The sequence below is a fragment of the Podarcis pityusensis genome (assembly GCF_964106645.2).
Source record: "Podarcis pityusensis genome assembly, chromosome: 8".
Classification (NCBI taxonomy): domain Eukaryota; kingdom Metazoa; phylum Chordata; class Lepidosauria; order Squamata; family Lacertidae; genus Podarcis; species Podarcis pityusensis.
Window position 1 is genome coordinate 52,627,944 of NC_138033.1, and position 18,700 is coordinate 52,646,643.

Consider the following 18,700-nt stretch of genomic DNA (forward strand, 5'->3'; position numbering starts at 1 on the left):
AAAGCAAAACCCTTCCATATGCACCGTGAGCCTCATTCATAATTTGCCTCTGAAACGTGACCCCTGCATTTGATCTACATACTTTGTGTATCTCTATTTGCTAAGGCCATGAACTCCTGAAAGTTATTTGTTGTTGCTAAACTTTGATCATATGAGTTTGGTAAATCTGCTACATCTTGTTCAGTTGTCTGCTAATTAATTATGTAAGGTTCTCCAGCCCCACCTCTCCCCCCCCCCCAAAAAAAACGCATTATGCATACTTTTTCCGATGGTTACAAAATGATTCTTTATTAGGACTGAGCCATAGGCCCCATCTTCACAATACACTTAAAACAGTATTATACCACTGTAAACTCTTAGCTTCCCACACAAAAATCCCGGGAACTGTAGCTTAAGAGTGCTGCAAGGTGTTAGGAGACTTCCCTATTCCTTTTACAGAGCTACAACTTCCCGAGTTCCTTGGGACTGACTGTTGAACCACTCAGAGAATTGTAGCTCAGAGAATTGTGAGGGGAATAGCAGGTCCTTTAACAACTCTCTGCACCCTTAACAAGCTGCAGTTCCCAGGATTCTTTGGGAAGCCATGTCTGTTTAAGGTGGTGTGATGCTGCTTTAAATGGGTCTACTCTTTACAGTGGCTGTTTGCTTTCTCCCTGCACTAAAACCAAACAAGAGGAAGTTATGCTGAATGAGAGCAAGGCTCCTTCTAGATCAGCATCATGTGTCATCAGTAGATGTCCAGATGTCTTTGAGAAGCTGCAGGGCATGAAGGCAGTAGCCCTCTCATCCTTGTCCAACTTAGAGGATAACTGGTACTCAGAGAGTTACACTACCTCTGAACACGAAGGCTTGATTTAGATATCATAAAAGCACGTGGGGAACATGTTCAGTGAGCGAAGGGGAGATATGCATCTCTAGACCCTCAAGATGGGCACACAGCCAAGCTGGTGGCCTCCAAATCTTTTGGACTCCAACTCCAGTCAGCCCCAGATAGCACAGTCAGTGGTCAGGGATGATGGGAGTTGTAGTCCAGCAACATCTGCATTGCTTCTACATTACCTTGCTTTCCTCTGCTGCAGCTATATCGTGTACCCATCTCCATAGTTGACTATAACTCTTATTTTCCGTTCACAGATGATCTCAACATGACCCACCAGCATTGTGTCCTGGCTGGCTTGCCGCCCAGATTCAGTTCTACTCATAGGGTGGCAGAGGTGAGTAACAGAGAATTTGGGGGTTTGTTTTTTCCTGGAACAATAATGGTTTCCTCCTCTGATCTCGGATGCTCTTCTCTGAGGGCCCAACTACATTCTACTTTAAATTGGTAGCTTGCATTACATGCATTTTTTTTTTAAAAAAACAAACCTTTAAGTCACAATTGTAGGCCAAGGGGGGCATTCGGGATTGGTGCTATGATGTGGTGCAGGTGGAGTGGTTTTTTAAAAACCATTTCATTCTATTCTGAAGTCTTGTAGGACCCCAATGGCCATTTATGTTCCAACAAAAATAGCAGCGAGAAAGCGGTGTCTTCCACAATGAACCATGCTTGAGGTTTGTGTTTGACGAGAAAGGGGGATGAGATTGCCTTGTTATGATAAGTGGGAAAGGGGATTTCAAGGGAGCAGTTGGGTAGGGGGTGGGAATTTTGCCAATTGGGAGAGGGAAGAGGGGTGGGGAGTAAGAGGGATTAGCTGGGTGCTAATGGGTGGAAGTGGCTACTAGTTCTAACCATGCATCTCTGAGTTTACTGGGAATTTGTTTTCATTCTCATTACATATCTACTAAACTTAGTAGTTGCTTTTTAAAAAATAACAAATAACTGAAAAGTGACTTAAAACAATAAATAAATCACACATACATTAAAACCAGCATAAAGCAAAACAGAGAAAAATCTACAACTTATGATTGTTCTTCAGATGAATACTCTTGTTGTTAACTCTGGTTGGTTGGTTGGTTGATTGTCAGTGAAACCTGCATGAACATCCTTTTACCTGTGCAGGGCTATTAGCACATTGAGACTGTGGTGGGACCTATTCTGCCCACCCTGATGAAGCAGTACAGAAAAAGTAGGATACAGGGTTGTATTCAAAGAAATGCTCTGAGCGAGCAGAATGACTTCTGCAATGAGACTTCCCCCTTTCATCTCTGAGCTCCAGCGCCGAGGGCCTTCTGGCGGTTCCCTCGCTACGAGAAGCCAAGTTACAGGGAACCAGGGAGAGGGCCTTTTCGGTAGTGGCACCCGTCCTGTGGAACGCCCTCCCACCAGATGTCAAAGAGAAAAATAACTGCCAAACTTTTAGAAGACATCTGAAGGTGGCCCTGTTTAGGGAAGCTTTTAATGTTTAATAGGTTATTGTATTTTAGTGATCTGTTGGAAGCCGCCCAGAGTGGCTGGGGAAACCCAGCCAGGTCGGCGGGGTATAAATAATAATAATAATAATAATAATAATTATTATTATTATTATTATTATTATTATCTCCCCTACATGCCCCTTAAATCCATTCTGGTGGTTCCCCACCCCCAACCCTCCAGAGCAAATTCAGGGAAAGTGTGGGGCAAGCGGGGCGAAAGTCTGGTCACGCAAGCAGAAGTCATTCCACTCTCACATTTATTTTGTTGAACTCAGCCCACAGACTTGTGTACTGCCATCATAAAACATAATTACAGAAACCGTGCAAGCTAAGACTCTTAAAATAAGCAATCTAATATACACAAATTAGTGTAATGGTATTATGTATTATTATCATAGTAATATACCCATATTAGTCTAGGGTTCTAAACATCACTTAAAAGGCTTGTTATTTGTCCTTTGCAGTAAAGAATGAACTCCCTGACCCTGCTCCCCACACTCTGTTATTCTGATATTAAAATGCACATTTACTTCCACACACACACAAAGAAAAGGAGAAGAAGCTTCCTCTTTAGAAGCCCCTGCTTTGTTTTCATAAACCTCTGTAACCTCACATTATATAGTATGGAAATTTTCAATACAAAGAATCATAGCACCAAGGGGTCCTTTCTCAGGGCTGTTCTTGGGGATTTAGCTGCACTTATAAATATTTAACTGAAAAAGATCCTGATGTAGACGCATCATTGTGTGAGAACACCCCCCCCTCCCCACAGAGAAAAGTCTATTTCATGTTTTGTTTGTTCTTTCAGTCCAGAATAGAGTTTTCCTGTGAATGGGGGCAGATGATGTTCCAATGCATACATGTGTATTCTCTTCATCTGCAGTGTGGCTTTTTTCATCTGCTTGTTTCCCGCATACGGGTGGTGCTCTCTGGGCCCTGAATTAAGCAAGGAGCCCCCTACCGCCTCAAAGTCTTGGGTTCCGTAGGCATGTTTGTACCTGAGGTCCCCAGCCCAGTTTGCATATTAATTAAAGAACGTGGGAAGAACCCTGCTGGATCAGAATGAAGTTCGAGCTAACCTAGCATCCTGTTTCCCCCACAATGGCCACCCAGATGCCTCCAGACCACAGGCAGTGCGTGAAGACAGCAACCCTCCCTCACAATCTTGTGAGACTGCCCTGGCCCCATTTGTAGCCCCACTGCTACTCCAAGAAGCTCATCGTAGTGTTTGAGCCAACCCTGGCGTATAGGCTTAGGCCCTACTTTGCACTGTACAGAGTCCTAGAAGTCCCTGGGAATAGAGATTTATTGTTCATCCGCTAGGAATGGTAGCTTGGTGAGGGGAATAGGGAGTCTCCTAACAGCTCTCAGCACCCTTAACAAACTACAGTTCCCAGGATTCTGTGGGGGGAGCGATGATTGCTTAAAGTGGTACGGTGGTACCTCGGGTTACATACGCTTCAGGTTACAGACTCTGCTAACCCAGAAATAGTACCTTGGGTTAAGAACTTTGCTTCGGGATGAGAACAGAAATTGTGCTCCGGCGGCAGCAGGAGGCCTCATTAGCTAAAGTGGTGCTGCAGGTTAAGAACAGTTTCAGGTTAAGAACAGACCTCCAGAACGAATTAAGTTCTTAACCTGAGGTAGCACTGTATAGGTAAAGTAAAGGGACCCCTGACTATTAGGTCCAGTCGTGACCGACTCTGAGGTTGCAGCGCTCATCTCGCTTTATTGGCCGAGGGAGCCGGTGTACAGCTTCTGGGTCATGTGGCCAGCATGACTAAGCTGCTTCTGGCAAACCAGAGCAGGGCACGGAAATGCCGTTTACCTTCCCGCCGGAGCGGTATCTATTTATCTACTTGCACTTTGATGTGCTTTCGAACTGTTAGGTTGGCAGGAGTAAAGTGGTATAATACTACTTTAAATATATAGTTCAGATAGGGCCCTATTTTGAGACAGAGAGACAGAGTGAGAGATAAAGCTAGTTTTATTTTTAATGAGCTCAGTATTACCTACCCTAGCCTTCCCAAACTGGGTTTCCCAATCCCCCTTCCCAGGTGTTTGGGTCTTCCAACTTCCATCATTCCCCCAGCCACCATGGCCTATGGTGAAGAATGATTGAAATTGTAGTCCAGAATATCTGGAGGGCAACAGGTTGGAGACCTGCAGCCCTTTTCCAGGTTTTTAGAGAAAGGTCTTGCCTAAAAGGTGTTTCTAATCACACTTGGCAGAATGAGTTAAGAGCTTCCTTGCAGGCGAGTCCTTAGCTATCAGGATGATGCCCTGCCTCTGCAATTGGAAGCAGTGATGCTTCTGAATATCAGTTGCTGGAGACTGCATAAGGGGAGAGTGCTCTTGTGCTCATGTTCTGCTCGCTAGTTTCCCACAGCCATCTGGCTGGCCATTCGCCTGATCCAGCAGGCCCTTCTTATGTTGTTAGGTTCGTGATCGTAAGGAGGCTTCAAAGTACTTTGCATATATCAGTCTGAGTGGTGTAGTGGTTAAAGTGTTGGACTAGGATCTGGTAGACCAGGGTTCAAACCCCTGATCACTGGGCAACCTTGCCTAACCTCTCAGCCTAACCCACCTCACAGGGTGGTTGTGGGGATTAAATGAGAGGGTGGGAAACTACATGCGCCACCTTGAGCTCCTTGGAGAAAATAAATGAAAACATTTTTTTAAAAAAACAAAAGCGAGAGAGAGAGAAATAGAGAGAGAGGGGTTTTTAGATCATTGTTAAAGAAGCTGCCCACTTTCAGTCATAAACACTGAGGCAATCCAACTCTCTACCCGTAATTACCTGTGCAAGCATATCTGTCTCCGATGCCAGCACAGTGTTGTGGCAACATTGGTTCTCTCTCATGTTTCAAGCTGCCAACGATGTTGCTACGTGTTTTTGATCTTAAGCTTTTCTTTGTTGTTGCAACAGTTCTTAGAACTGGGCTAGCAGCATGGATTATTTACCTTGAATTTCAGTTGCAGCATTTTTGTTGTTGCTGGGCTATACTGTTACCTAGTGCAGGCAGGGGATCAAAATGCAGTGTGGGGGTGGGGTGGGGAATATGAACAAAACCTGCATGCCAGTAAGGAAGGTCTACCCTGACAGCTTTGTGTCTGCAGGGGGTATGTTAGAAACCTCAACAAGAGCCTGAAGTGGTAGATCCCAGTGCTAAATGCATCACATTATACTCATTTTATTTAGCTCATATTCTGATGTTAGTGAGCCATAGAGCCATTGAGGACTTCTTAAACATTATTATTATTATTATTATTATTTTTATTATTATTATTATCAGGTACTACCAGTGCTAGTACTATTACTACCAGGACCTTTAGCCCCTCTCCAGGTCCTCTCTCACAGCTGAGGCTTGGAGTGTGAAGACAAGAGAGTAGGGCCTTTTCATTTGTGGCTCCTGAACTGTGCAATGCTTTCCCCAGCGATATCCACGTGGCGCCTTTGTTGACAGCTTTTTGACACTAGGCAAAGACCATTGTTTTTTCAAGGGCTTTCTGACAGACTAAGCTAATGTTGTTTTGATACTAGTGTGCTGTCAAAGCTTCCTGCAACTGTACAGTTGTTTTGATATCTTTATGGTATAAAGTATTTATATTTATGTTTTAAATATCTTGTAAGTCATTTGGATGCCTTTGGGTAACAAGTGACTTACAAAATAGTAGTAGTAATAATAGCAACAGCAATGCAGCTACTGATGCTAATGGTGCATACCTATAGTTTAATATAGTGCCAGTCTCTTAAATGACTGGAGTTGGTTTTGGAATCTCTTTTTTGCTTGTTTGACTCCATTTGGGGCTAAAATTTCTTTCTGCATTTATGAATTCTAACAGTGCTCTCAAGGGACCCTGCCTTATATTTTGGACCAGTGCAATGCAGCACTTCAGAACTTGTGCACCGATACTCATTTGAGCTGTCCAACTTTGAAATCTCTGGATGTCAATGACATAAAGCGAGTGGAAGAAACCCATAATGAGGTGAGAAGAAGGTTTACATTGAAAGAAAAGCTGCACAGGGAGTATGGGATTTGCATTTCATATAGGTAGAACACTTGCTTTGCTTGCAGAAGTTCCCAGTTCAGTCCTGGTGTTTCCGGTTAAAAGGATCAGGTATCAGGTGGGAGGAAAGACCTTGGTCTGAACCCTTAGAAAGCTACTACCAGTTCAGAGTAGACAACACTGGGTTAAATGGAAAAGTGGCCTGAACAGGTATAAGGAAGCTTACTATGTGGTCTTGAGAAAGGGCCAGATACCTGTGACCCTCCAGATATTATCAAACTTCAGATTCCATCATCTTGGACCATTGACCATGCTTGCTGGAGCTGTTTTGTGCTGGTGTCCAACAATGGCTTCAGGGCCACAGGTTTTGCACCACTGGTTTAGAAGACTCTCAATAAGATAGCTTCACATGTTTTGGTGCATAACACTTGACTTGGGTGGATTCCATTGGTTTGTATCCAGCTAAGCTTGAATGCCTTTTGGAAGTAATAGACCTAAGATAGTCTTGTCCATTATTTGCAATGGGTCTACTCTGCATAGGACTAACATTGAATATGGAACCCATGGTGTGTACAAGGGGATTTCAGTTTAATTTGTAATGAGAATAAGGTTCAAATATATTATGACTTGTGCAATCTACTTTTTGAAAACTGAAATTGCTGTATTAGGGTAATATACTATACTAGTCCTACTCAGAGTAGAACCATTGAAGTTAGTGGGCGTAACTGACCGATTCAGTATGACACAATCCTTACTATTTGCAAGCAAGAATGCATATTCAGGATCTCTTGGCAGTTATGACATAACCTGAGCTGTGTTTTGAAATCCTGAGTATTCTCTCTTGTTTACAAAGAGAAGAGATGCGCTGATGGACCTGACCAAGTTCTGCCCACTCCAGTGTTCTTTGCAAGAATCCCAACAACCAGCAAGTACTTGGCCAGTGTTTACTAGAATAGCAGAATCTATTTTCTCCCCACCCCTGATGAATCCCTTTATGTTGGACCCACACACAAAGTTGAGCCACCAACCTGGAGGCAGCTTATCAGCCACATGTTGTGGCACACCAGGAATACACACCAAGCATCCTGATTTTGATGCTTTCCTGGAATTGCCTGATGGAGACTGCCTACCACCCAGTAAGCCAGAACATGCAGGTGCTGACTGGTAGGTTACAGGACTAGAAGTGGAAACTTCGGGTATTGTGGTGAGATGCCAGAGTTGTAGCTTGGAGCATATTCCTGGCGGTAAGCATTTCCAGGCAGTGTATTGGCATCTCCCAACTAGCCTGGCCATTGGGCTCTTCTAAGGCTCTGAGCTGTTCCCATAACTCCCTTTGGCTCTGGCCCCTTCAGCTTTGCCCTCCATACTCAACTCCTGGTCCTCTCAGACACCGGCTGGCAGACAGTAGTACTTCTCTACACTCCAAACTCCTTTACCCTATCCTCACCCCAACAGTAGATCTCAATTTCTACATGCCATGATAAAGCAAGAGAGTTTGGAACTGCCCGTTCATGAGCTTTTGATCCTACCCTCCCAGCCCCTTTCCCCAAGATTAGCTTTTCAGTCAGAAAGTGGGTTAATTCCACACAACAGCAGGCTCCCCCCTCCCTCTCTTCCTCCCGACAAGTCTCTCCTCTCTGCCACACATGTGGGCAACTTATCTGTGGTTTACATTGCTGCGGAGACACATTTCTTTGTCGAATCCCACTGTAAACGGGAAGCCTAGACATCTGCGGTGCTAATGCAGGTCTTTGATTCTCCCTTAACAAAAAAAAAGGAGGAGGAGGGAAAGAAAGAAAAAGAAAAAAGAAAAAGGACCACATGCCTTTTGTATACTAATTATAGAGTAATGCTTGGTAGGTTCATGGCCTAATACAACTGGTATGTTCTTAATCTGTGAGGCATATGTTGGAAGAAAATCTCAGCTTTACATATGAAGTCCTAGAGATAGCTCAGCAGTCCCCCAGAACTTTCTTCAGTGCAGGAATTCTTTGCTGGCGAGAACAAAGGAAATTGCAATAGGAGTATTGCTTGATGGCTTCCAACAGGCATTTGGTTGGCCACTGGGAAAGCAGGATGCTGGACTAAATGGACCATTACCTGATCCAGCAGGCTCTTCTTATGCTCTTATGACCAGACACTCTTGGGGGGGGGGTTATGGTGCAAAAACTGCTCTGAGAAGGAGGGGAGAGGGCTTAGTGGCTGATGCAAAGGTCAGCCAAGAAGTGCAATAGACAGCTGGGCTCCATAGAAGAGGGAAATCAGCTTTGTGAGTGCCACAAAGGGCAGCCAATCAGCGCTGTCAAATTTGTACTTTCTGGTTCAAAGCAGAACAGGTTTCCCCTAAGTTTGATCTATGTCAGGAGTGAGGAACTTGTCCCCCTCCATCAGATGTTGGAGTACAATTCCAATCACCCCTGGCCATTGGCCTTGCTGGCTCAGAATAGGACTTCGATTCCTACAATATTTGGGGAGCTATAGGTTCCCTAGTCCTGATCTATGTGGAGATGGTGAAAAATGTCCATAAACTGCAGCGGGTACTCTTCCACGGTGGGCTTGCCGCTTAAATACTTTTCTCTGCAAGATTCTGGCTTATTGCTGCCAGGTTGCAAGGCAGTGGCAGTCTGTGTGTGAAGGGGGGAAGGTTCTCTGAACCATGAGAGCCCTCTAAGCAGTAGAAATTGGACCCCCCCCCAAAAAAACCCCGATTCCTACCCTTCTCAGTTTTATATTGCTGTGTCCAGAATGGCAATGACCCCACTCCATATCTTTTCCCTTGACAGCCTGAAAGATTGTCCCCGTTCATCTGTGGATTTCATCTGGCTCCACTTGTGATCCTGATACTTGTCAGGCCTTTGACTTGAACCCAATAATGCACTCTAATTGGAGCTTGACTGGACTGCACAGGGCACAGAACCACTAGATTGAGAGCATCATAAAAACATCACAGATTAACAAATGTGTCTCGTCTCCTGTTTTAAAATTAACAAACTGTGCCTGAAACACTTGGCTAGTGTTACGTAGGTCGGCAAAGAGTGTGATAAGCTTATTGGAGTAACTACTTGGGGCAACTCTACTGAGGTACAGCCATCTTTACAATAATAAAAAAGGCAACAGCACACACAGTTGTTACAGAACGAATCAAATTACCCCTTCAAGCAATCAGGTGATTGTTTGGTTACTAGTAATTTACCCTGAAATATACGATCTGGCACTGCTGAATGAATGCTGAGCTGTTGATCTGGCCAGTGCTTGAGATTTATTCAGCTCCTGGGATGTGTCTAGAATGGTGCACAGAGATGGGGGGGTGGGTATCACTCATGAGTAAATAGCATTAAACAGGGAAAATAAAATAAGTTTGCAAGCAGTTGGGCAGGTCTGCAGGAATGCAAAAGCACCATGGTAAAGTATTCGAGCAGAACTCCTATCTCACTACTGTAAATTACAATTATATCTTTTCTGCATGCAGCTCCTTCCCTCCATTTACCTCCCACAATATTGCCCATGAAGTTGGTAGTCAACATGGTGGCCTCCAGAATGCCAGCTCCCATGATCCCAAACCAGCCCGGGCAGTCATCAGTTACCCCTGCTCAATGGGTGTAAGCATTTTGCAAAAGATAGGTTGTGTCCAGTTAAGTTCTGCCCATTGGAATCCATGGACCTACGTTAGTCGTGCCAATTCATTTTGGTGGTTCTACGCTGAGTAGAACTAACATTGGATACAACCCTGCGCCCTTTAGGGTTTGGAACAATGTGATTCCAAAATGCTGGATTCAGGGTAGCTGGGCTTGCTGGCTAGGGAGTAGAACTCAGTTCCTAGTATCATGGTGATGGTCATCTCTCTCTCTCCCTCTCTCCCCCTCTCCCCTTTCCCTCTCCCAACAGCACCAAGTGTCAGTGCTGTAGAGTGCATTGGACATTCCTTACAATAAAGGGAGTTTGCATTGCTTCTAGGTGAAGGCTGTTTGTTAGGGCGAGGTCCGTGGCTCAGTGGCAGAGCATATTGCTTTGCATACAGAAGGTCTCTGGTTCCATCCCTGGCATCTCCAGGTAGGACTGGGAGAAAGCCCTGTCTTGGAAAACACTGGAGAGTCACTGCCAGTCAGTGTAAAGCATACTGAGCTAGATTGACTCAATGGTCTGAGTCAGTATAAGGCAGCTTCCTATGTCCCTATGGCTTACCTGAGCTTAACACCCACTGCAAAGGTGTTGTGTTGGCAGACTGTTAGGTCACCGCTTAGAAGAGTGTCGATGTACGCAGCGAAGGTAAGGTTAACGTGTGCGTTTCGCGCATTACACCGAAATGGCAGCGCAGTCGGTGGCCAGCTGGCGTTGAAAAGAGAAAATATAGATCACCTGCCTAGGTGGCATTTCATAAGCCAAGTGCCTTTAAATAATTAACGGAGGACCCCCCATCCGGCTTACCAAATGTCAGCCAGCGTCCGCTGGCCTTTTCCCCGTGCCTTATCGACTGTAACTCTCAAAGTGTGCCTTTAATAATAGCTTAAAGGGTGAGCGGAGAAGAGTTGGATGTGACGCCGGGGGTAAATCAGTGCTGCAAACAGAGGGAGATCAAGACAAAAAAGTGTGCAGCATTATGTTGTTCTGCTTTTACAATGCACTCTGGGGTGGTGCCATTCAGCTTACTGCTGTGGCCTGATTTGGCTTTGGTATGAATGATTTCCCATTGAAAGAACAACACTGGCACAAACAAACAAACTTTTTTTTAAAAAAAACCAACAACTTAGCGTTGTTCAGAATCCGGGTGCAAATATGTGAATATTCTACATCAAGCATTGGCAGGGAAGGCCTGCAAGCTGCCTTCACTTTGCTGTGGTTTCGTCCTCTTCTCTCCCTCTTCCCACTTCCACCCTACATTGGAAGCCCTTCATTTCAACTCTTCCTGTGGCAATTCACCCATTTATGGGTCTGCCATGGACAGTCAGTCAGGAGGTGACATTCCAAATTGTAACAGTACAGGGGCAAGACCTTCTCTAGCAATACAAGTTGCTCAGAGCTTTGCAGCTAGAACTTAATAGGGCCTGGTGGGATCAGCTGATTGAGTCCTTTGCCCAATTACTAGAATGGTACTGCAGATCTGTCTGTCTGTCTGTCTATCTATCTATCTATCTATCTATCTATCTATCATCTATCTAGTATCCCTCTTTATAGTCCCACTATAGACCCATATATATGGCTTATGCTGGAAGGATGACTCAACTTTAGCTGAACTCCTGTTAGGGAAGGACATGTGTTATTAAGCCTGTATACTAAGAGAAGTTAAACTATTTGTGTAACCTTTCTTTCAAAACATCTAAGGTGTACCTCTGTTAACCGGTGTCCACTAATCCTACCAATATGTTTTACCAACAGGGTTGTCTTTAATTTTTATTTTATTTTATCTATAGCCTTTTTTGTTTAAACAGCTTCTATTGAAAGCAGTTACACACATCAAACGGGCGTTTAGCGACTGTCAACTAAAATCACTTTCAGACTTTTGTATCTGATCTGTTTAGCCTGGGGGAGGAGGAAGCAGTGAAGGATTTGGGGAGGGGGGGAGGAAGCAGCAGCAAAGAAGAGAATATTATCAGGTGAGAACTTAATCATTGGACTTTGGGGGGGAGGGGGTTCAATGTTGCTCCATCCACAGGTTTCTCTTTGTTTGGCCCATCATAGCTTCAGTCAGGGTAAACAGAACAAAATTCTTTGTGGTCTCAGGTGAAGATTGAAAGGGGATTCAAGCCTGTGTATAAAACACAAACTACCATAACAAAGATAAATACACAGTTCCAATTGACCAGAACTGAATTTTTTAAAAAAGAGGAAGAGAGAGGGAAGAAAAGAGAGTGGGATCTGGGTATCACAAAAGAAAAAGGAGAAAAAAAGAACTATGCTTGAAGATTAACCAATGAGCTCTCTGAAGTTGCATTGTTGCTCCTTAACTACAGTAGTGGCAACACAAGATGCTGAAAGGTTTTTTCTGTCTTTCCTTCATGTCATTTTGAAAGGCACCATCAAATGTTGGTGGAGTCCACTGGAAGAGAGCGTACAAAGGAAAGGGTGGGAAGACTCCATTAAAGGGCACACGGTTTAGATTTAGTTACTTTTGCAGCACGTCACTGACTGCATGAAAGCCGGCTAGGAGATGACAAGCCGAACTACATGATCAGCACACTTGTCTGATGAAACTGTTGCTGGGTTGAACCCCTGCATATACGTAGATAGCTTTTCGGTCTGATGTACCGTAGCAACATTTTGACGTTCTTACAATGCAAGCTATAAGATAGGATGGTTCATGTGATAAAGCTGTCAATGGGCTGCACTATTTCAGATTGCAGGTGGGTGATCTTACGTGAATATTAATCCGTATTAAATAATTTCTACAAAGAAAGCTCACTGGAACCTATTTCTTGGCATAATACTTGTTCTGGGGTGTGTTTGTGTGTGTGTTATACACACCCACCCCTGAGATTTCCTCCATGCAGTCTGCCATAGTAAAGTGCAGCTACAGACATGTCACATAGGTCTGATTGTACAGATTGACTCCAAGAACATAAAGTGGTGCTATACTGAATCAGATTGTAAGAACACAAGGAGAGCCTGCTGAATCATGCCTGTGGCCCATCTAGTCCAGCAACCTAGTCTCATAGTGACTGACCAGATGCCTGTGGAAAACCTTCAAGCCTGCAACCAAGTTTTTCTGTATTCCAGTCTCTGAAACCCAAACAGACTAAGTCGCGAAGGATAATAATAATAGAAGGTAGAAGAACAGTCACCAGAGTTGTTGTGTGTGAAAGCTGGAAGTGGCAGGCAGAGAGAGGCATGTCTTGCTCTGTGCTGAACCTAAGCTAGCCTTTTTGTAAACATTTGTTTACTCCTATACAGTTGATTCTCCTCTGTTTTTCTGCATAGGCAGAAAAGGGCCACTTGGGAAAATTTTAAGGGGAAAAAACCCCATGTTGTCTTTGTTGCAGGTTGAGTTTGAGTGGCTCCGACAATTTTGGTTCCAGGGTAAACGTTATAGGAAGTGCACTGACTGGTGGGACAAACCAATGGCTGGGCTGGATGAATTTTGGAGGAAGCTGGAGCTCATGGTATGTACCAGTTTTTGGCATCATGCCTCCTAACCATACTCTGCACCCAATTTTCCCAATTGCTGTCGGTTGGTGAGTTGATGGCACCTTAAAGCTCCCAGCTCCATTTTAAGACAATTAGGCCTCAGTTGATTAAGCTTATTTTGAAAGGGAAACTAGTTGGCCCTGGACTAATCCTGCACCTCGGGGATGCTGTTTTGCCCTTTTGTTGCCAGTCCACAGTTGAAAGAGTTGCAACTACTTAACAACGTATGGGTTCTCTTTTCCACTCCTCTTCCCTGTCGTCTTAACCCAACTTTCCCCAGAAGCCTTTGTCTCCACCCCCCTGTTCTCCATTTCCTGTTGTAACTTACCCAAAATACCTGGCACTGATATAATGCACATACTTTTCCTATTTAAATATTTGAAAATTTGAGTGAAGCAAGGTGGCATGGGGGTAGAGCAGACCAATGCTAATTCCTAAACCACAGCCGCATTGGAAACCTGTGGCAGGCTTAAGTAATTCCCTCTCATTGAGTCTAATGGGAGGGAGCAAGGGAAAATATAGTTTTACCCACCACACTTTTTCTGCTTTCCTCCCTGCTTCACCTCCTGAGTTGGATATGGTTTGGATACAGTGGAGCTAATGCTGGTGGACTAGGTGCATAGGATTTTCCAGTTAAGATACCAGCCTTGCTCCTCTTACCTCCTTTCCTTTGTTTCCCCTGTGTCAGATTATAGATTGCAAAACTATCGGGGCAGAAACCTTGCACTTTGTAAATGTATATTGATGGTACTATTTCTGTGTCTCCCCCTCCTCCTCCTCCTCCTCCTCCTCCTCCTCCTTCTTCTTCTTCTTCTTCTTCTTCCCCCTCTTTTAGTTTTAATACAACCATTGAATATACCTATAAAGAACCATTTTTGTTAATGGTTAGTGCTTAATACAGTCATGTCTTAGGAAACCTTAGTAATTCTCAAACTGTGCTGCGAGTTCCTCCCATGCAGCATAAAACGTGATGATCTGAATAATGAAGGGTCTGTTTTGAGCCCAGTGCCACCCTGCACACAGTGGAGGCTGCTCTCCATGCCTCTTGCTTGGCCCTTTTGGTTAAACCCGCCCAATCGGCACCACCTACCCAGTGGTGCAGGGAGGGTACCAGGTGAGAAGCCCCAGAGAGCAGGAGGAAAAAGCTCTTGCCTTTAAGAGGAGAGTGGCTGCTCCTTGAAATCTCGGTCAGGAACTTAGGAGTGGAAAGGTGGACAGAGGGACACGCAAGGATCCAGTCAGGCCCCAGCTTTTGCCAGAGAAAGTTGTGCACTCAGAGCTATCCATGGTGCTGAGATGTGACCCCACATCACCTTATGGGTTCTTCTTGTGGAGGACTGGTTGGAGTAGTGGGAGCTCATTTTATTTATTAAACTTTAACAACAACAAAAACTTTTTATTTATACCCCGCCCTCCCCGGCCAGGGCCGGGCTCAGGGCAGCTAACACCAAATATGAATTACAATAAAACATAATAGAAAAAGAAACAGAAACAACAACAACAACCACAACAAACAAACAGTTAATTAAAATACGGCTTAAAATACAGCTTAAAATGCAGCCTCATTTTAGTAGTAGCCCATAAATCAAGACCATAAAGGGAGGAAACATCAGGTATTCACCTGAGCCAGCTATCCATGCTGGTCCTACATGGGCCAGCAAAAACACCAAGGAAAAAATTATATACCAAATCCCATATAAGGGGTCAGAGTGAGTCTAAGCCAAACAGCTCCGTCTTGCAGGCCCTGCGGAAAGATGTCAAAGATGCCCTAGTCTCTTGTGACAGAGCGTTCCACCATGTCGGGGCCAGTGCTGAAAAGGCCCTGGCCCTAGTTGAAACCAATCTAACCCCCTTGAGGCTCGGGACCTCCAAAGTATTGTTATTTATAGACCTTAAGGTCCTCCACGGGGCATACCAGGAGAGGCGGTCCTGTAGGTACTGTGCAACCCAAAGCAAACTTCTAACATCAGAAGGGCCTTTGCTGTGGCTAGGTCATTCTGCCACATCTGTATGTGGGATTGAATCAGGGCTGATGCAGTGATATCACACAGGGATCTGCCTTCTGTGTGTGATTTAGTCTTCAGGGCTTTGCCTCTTCCCTTCATCAGAAGGCATGCCCGGGGTGTGGGTGTGTCAATAATTCTTACTCTTACCCATTTGCAAAGTAACTGGCACTCTTTGAGCTGGTTGAGATGTAAATCTAAACTGTATTTTAGCACATTTGGAGAGCCTAGGCTCCCTGCTCCCCAAGCTTCCCATGTTCTTTAGTCCACATATCAGATCAGAAGCTTCTGTTCTCCTCCTTACGACCACGCTGGAGGAGAAGGAGCGGGGTGTGGACACAAGCCAATGTGTGTGGGGGGGGGAGCTCACCCTCATAATGTTAATCCATAGTTTACTGTTGCATTCAGTTCATTTTTTGAGTGTAATAAGAACGTCTGCCAAATTTGAAATTAGGGTGTGGGTAGTCCTGCAGCTGCCTGGAGCTTGAAAAACTCTGATCTAAGCGGTTTCCCTTTTCACTCTTGGCTACCCTTGGGGTTTTTGTTTTTGTTTTGTCTTTGTTGGTGCTACAGTCATAGCCTTCTCCCCCTAGTTAGCTGCGTCGCTTAGCAAGTCAGAAATCAAGATGGTTCCGTTGCTACTTTATCTCCGCTGCGTGTTGAGGACATGGAAAAAACCTGCAAACCCGGAGAATTCTCAAGGGCTGAGTTGTCTGCAATTGGTGTGACGTCTCCATGTGTCTCTAATTAGAAACACAGCGCTGTCAAGTGTATCTCCTTTCAACGGGACTTGGGACGATATTTATCAGCAAGCTTGCAAGGCTTTTTTGGAGGCCAAGACAGAAGCTGCTTCTAATTTAAATCTTAAAAAGAATGGCTTTAATGTTTATGACTCCTAACACATTAATCACAATTAATTTGAGCTATTGAGGGAGACAGAAGAGAATGTTAATAGGTAATGTCTGTTGTTTTCGTTGGGTCTCTAAGTAAATTTGGGTGCTTATTATGGTTGGGATTCAGATTTACTCTCTTTCAACTCACCCCTCCCCAAGTTGGTCGTATTCCTTTCATACCTATCCCGTGTCCCAAACTCTTAAAAACGTTAGCTGTTGGGCAGCAGGGGGCACTGTTGAGCTAGTGTTCAGGTAGGCTTCCAACAAGTCCGTTTGGGAAATAATAATAATAATAATGCAGCCACATGTCGGTATAAGTATCAAAATTTACCCCTGTTTCTTCAAGTTAACCATAATCTCTAAGATTCCATAATACAGGAAATCAATTGTGGGCTAACAAATTCAACAGCAATTTAACATTTTTAAAAAGTGCAGCGTGTTGCGACAGATCTGGTCTCTGTAAAATTAAGCTAATTTAAAACAACAAAAACAAAGCCTCTGGATGTTTCACCTAAAGATAATGTATGTGTTTAAATTATAAAGACAAAACAAGCTTTTTTTGGGGGGGGGGAGGAATGTATATTTTAGCGTCCTCCCCTCCCGTATATACAAAGCATTTCTGCTTTTCTCCGAAATCTGTGACTAGCAGGAAAAACAAAACCATTAAAGCAGAATTAATTCCTTCTCTTGTTTGAGGTGAACAACTTTTGTCGTTCATTTTTATATTTATGCCTTTGATCTTTTCTAATGGGAGATACTCTTGAGAATTGCTTCTTTTGTAGATTTTTGAAAAATAAATAAATCTTGGAATGTTAATTCATTCATGTTAAGAATAATTTCCCGAGTATTCTAACAGAAACATATTACAAAAAGTTTACATCTCTGGGTCTGTAGCTCATGGATGTCTTCGTGTGTGTGTGTGTGTGTGTGTGTGTGTGTGACATTACTGTCTCTGTGTGTATTAGTGTATGTGTATCTTCTACTGTTTGTTCTTGGCATTCTTCCCCTAAGGATAGTTTCCCCTCACAGCTCACTCTTGTGATGTAAATGTTAAACCTTTCATTTGAATGACATTCTGATAAAACCACATTCTCTCCCTCCTTCCCTTCTCTCTCCATCCCCTCCCCCTGCTTATTACTGCATGAATTTATGAACATTGAAAGGCAAACCAGTTTAAAGTTTGTGTGTCCTCTATTTCTTTTCTGTTTCCCCCAACCCACCCGTTTAACTATATGAAAGCAATTCACGTATTTGTGTGTATATCTATATATTTAATTTTAGTTGCCCAAGATTAGCACGTTATCATGCTCAACATCAAGATAAAGTTCTCTGCGAATTCAAAGGCAGAGTTACCATTTGAAAGGGCTTGTAGAAGCTTTGCTTTCTGGGTAGAGTCTGTTCTGAAAGGCTGAAATCTCATGTGATGCCAGGGAGCTCTTGCCGAAGCTGTTCTGAGATTCAGCGCACAGACAATTTGTCTCCCAGGGTCTGGTCTCATGCAAAACCTCGCAAAACTGACATTTATTTTACCTATAAAAATGTTTTAACGTTTGCGTTGAAGATGAGGGAACGAGGAAAGATGTAAAGGGGGGGGGGAATGAGAGAGGAAAAAACAATCCAAGAAGAATCTCAACCGTTTCCTTCTTCCTTAATGCAAGATAAAATGATGCACAAATAATGTATTTTGATTGTGGAGTAAACTTGTTTTTTAAAAAATAATTTACTGTTGAATGACACATTTCTGCAGATTCTTTTTTTTTTAACATTCCATTTCATGTGTTTTTTAAAATGCAAATCATGTCGCATTGTATGAAGCTTCCCCTCCTTCATTTGACAGTCCGTTTAACAATAGAGTTGTGTATTTAGAATGCAGTTGGCCTTGATGACCTTCATTCACTCCACTGCGTAAAGAATTATTATTAAAACGGATCTGTTTTCTTGTAGTATCAAAATCTCAACAATTTTTCATTATGCTAGGTAGGGCTAAGCTCCAATTAATCCCAACCATTTCTGGAGAAATTTGGTATGCGGACTGTGCTCCTGATGTTTAGAAAGATATACGAAGGTTTGGCTAAACAATAATCTCCCAGGATATAAATAAATGTTTTGGTTTCTATGTAATACTGTGCTGAGTGGAGAGGAAAATGCAAACTTAGCCCCCTATTCAACTATTAATACAGCAATGTAGCTTCCTCTAATAATATAGCAGTTTGGCTTCATGCTATGTTGAGACTCATTTGTGAGGAAGAATGAGAGATAAATGTAATAAATAAATACAGTTTATAGTTTATTTATTTAATGAAATTTATATACTGCTTGGAT

General features: G+C 43.5%; 1 protein-coding gene across 11 annotated transcripts in view; it reads left to right on the forward strand.

Annotated features, from left to right (window-relative positions):
- Positions 1-18,700, forward strand: part of FTO (FTO alpha-ketoglutarate dependent dioxygenase) — a 261,131-nt gene that overhangs the window by 65,529 nt on the left and 176,902 nt on the right. For 7 of the 11 annotated variants that reach the window (XM_081018522.1, XM_081018529.1, XM_081018524.1 and 4 more), the window contains exons 5-7: positions 1,135-1,214; positions 6,199-6,342; positions 13,338-13,457. In XM_081018522.1, the coding sequence (XP_080874648.1) occupies positions 1,135-1,214; positions 6,199-6,342; positions 13,338-13,457 (344 nt within the window). Of the gene's footprint in view, positions 1-1,134; positions 1,215-6,198; positions 6,343-13,337; positions 13,458-16,078; positions 16,229-18,700 lie in introns of those variants that run through there. The other 4 variants (XM_081018527.1, XM_081018528.1, XM_081018525.1 and 1 more) reach the window with 4 other exon arrangements.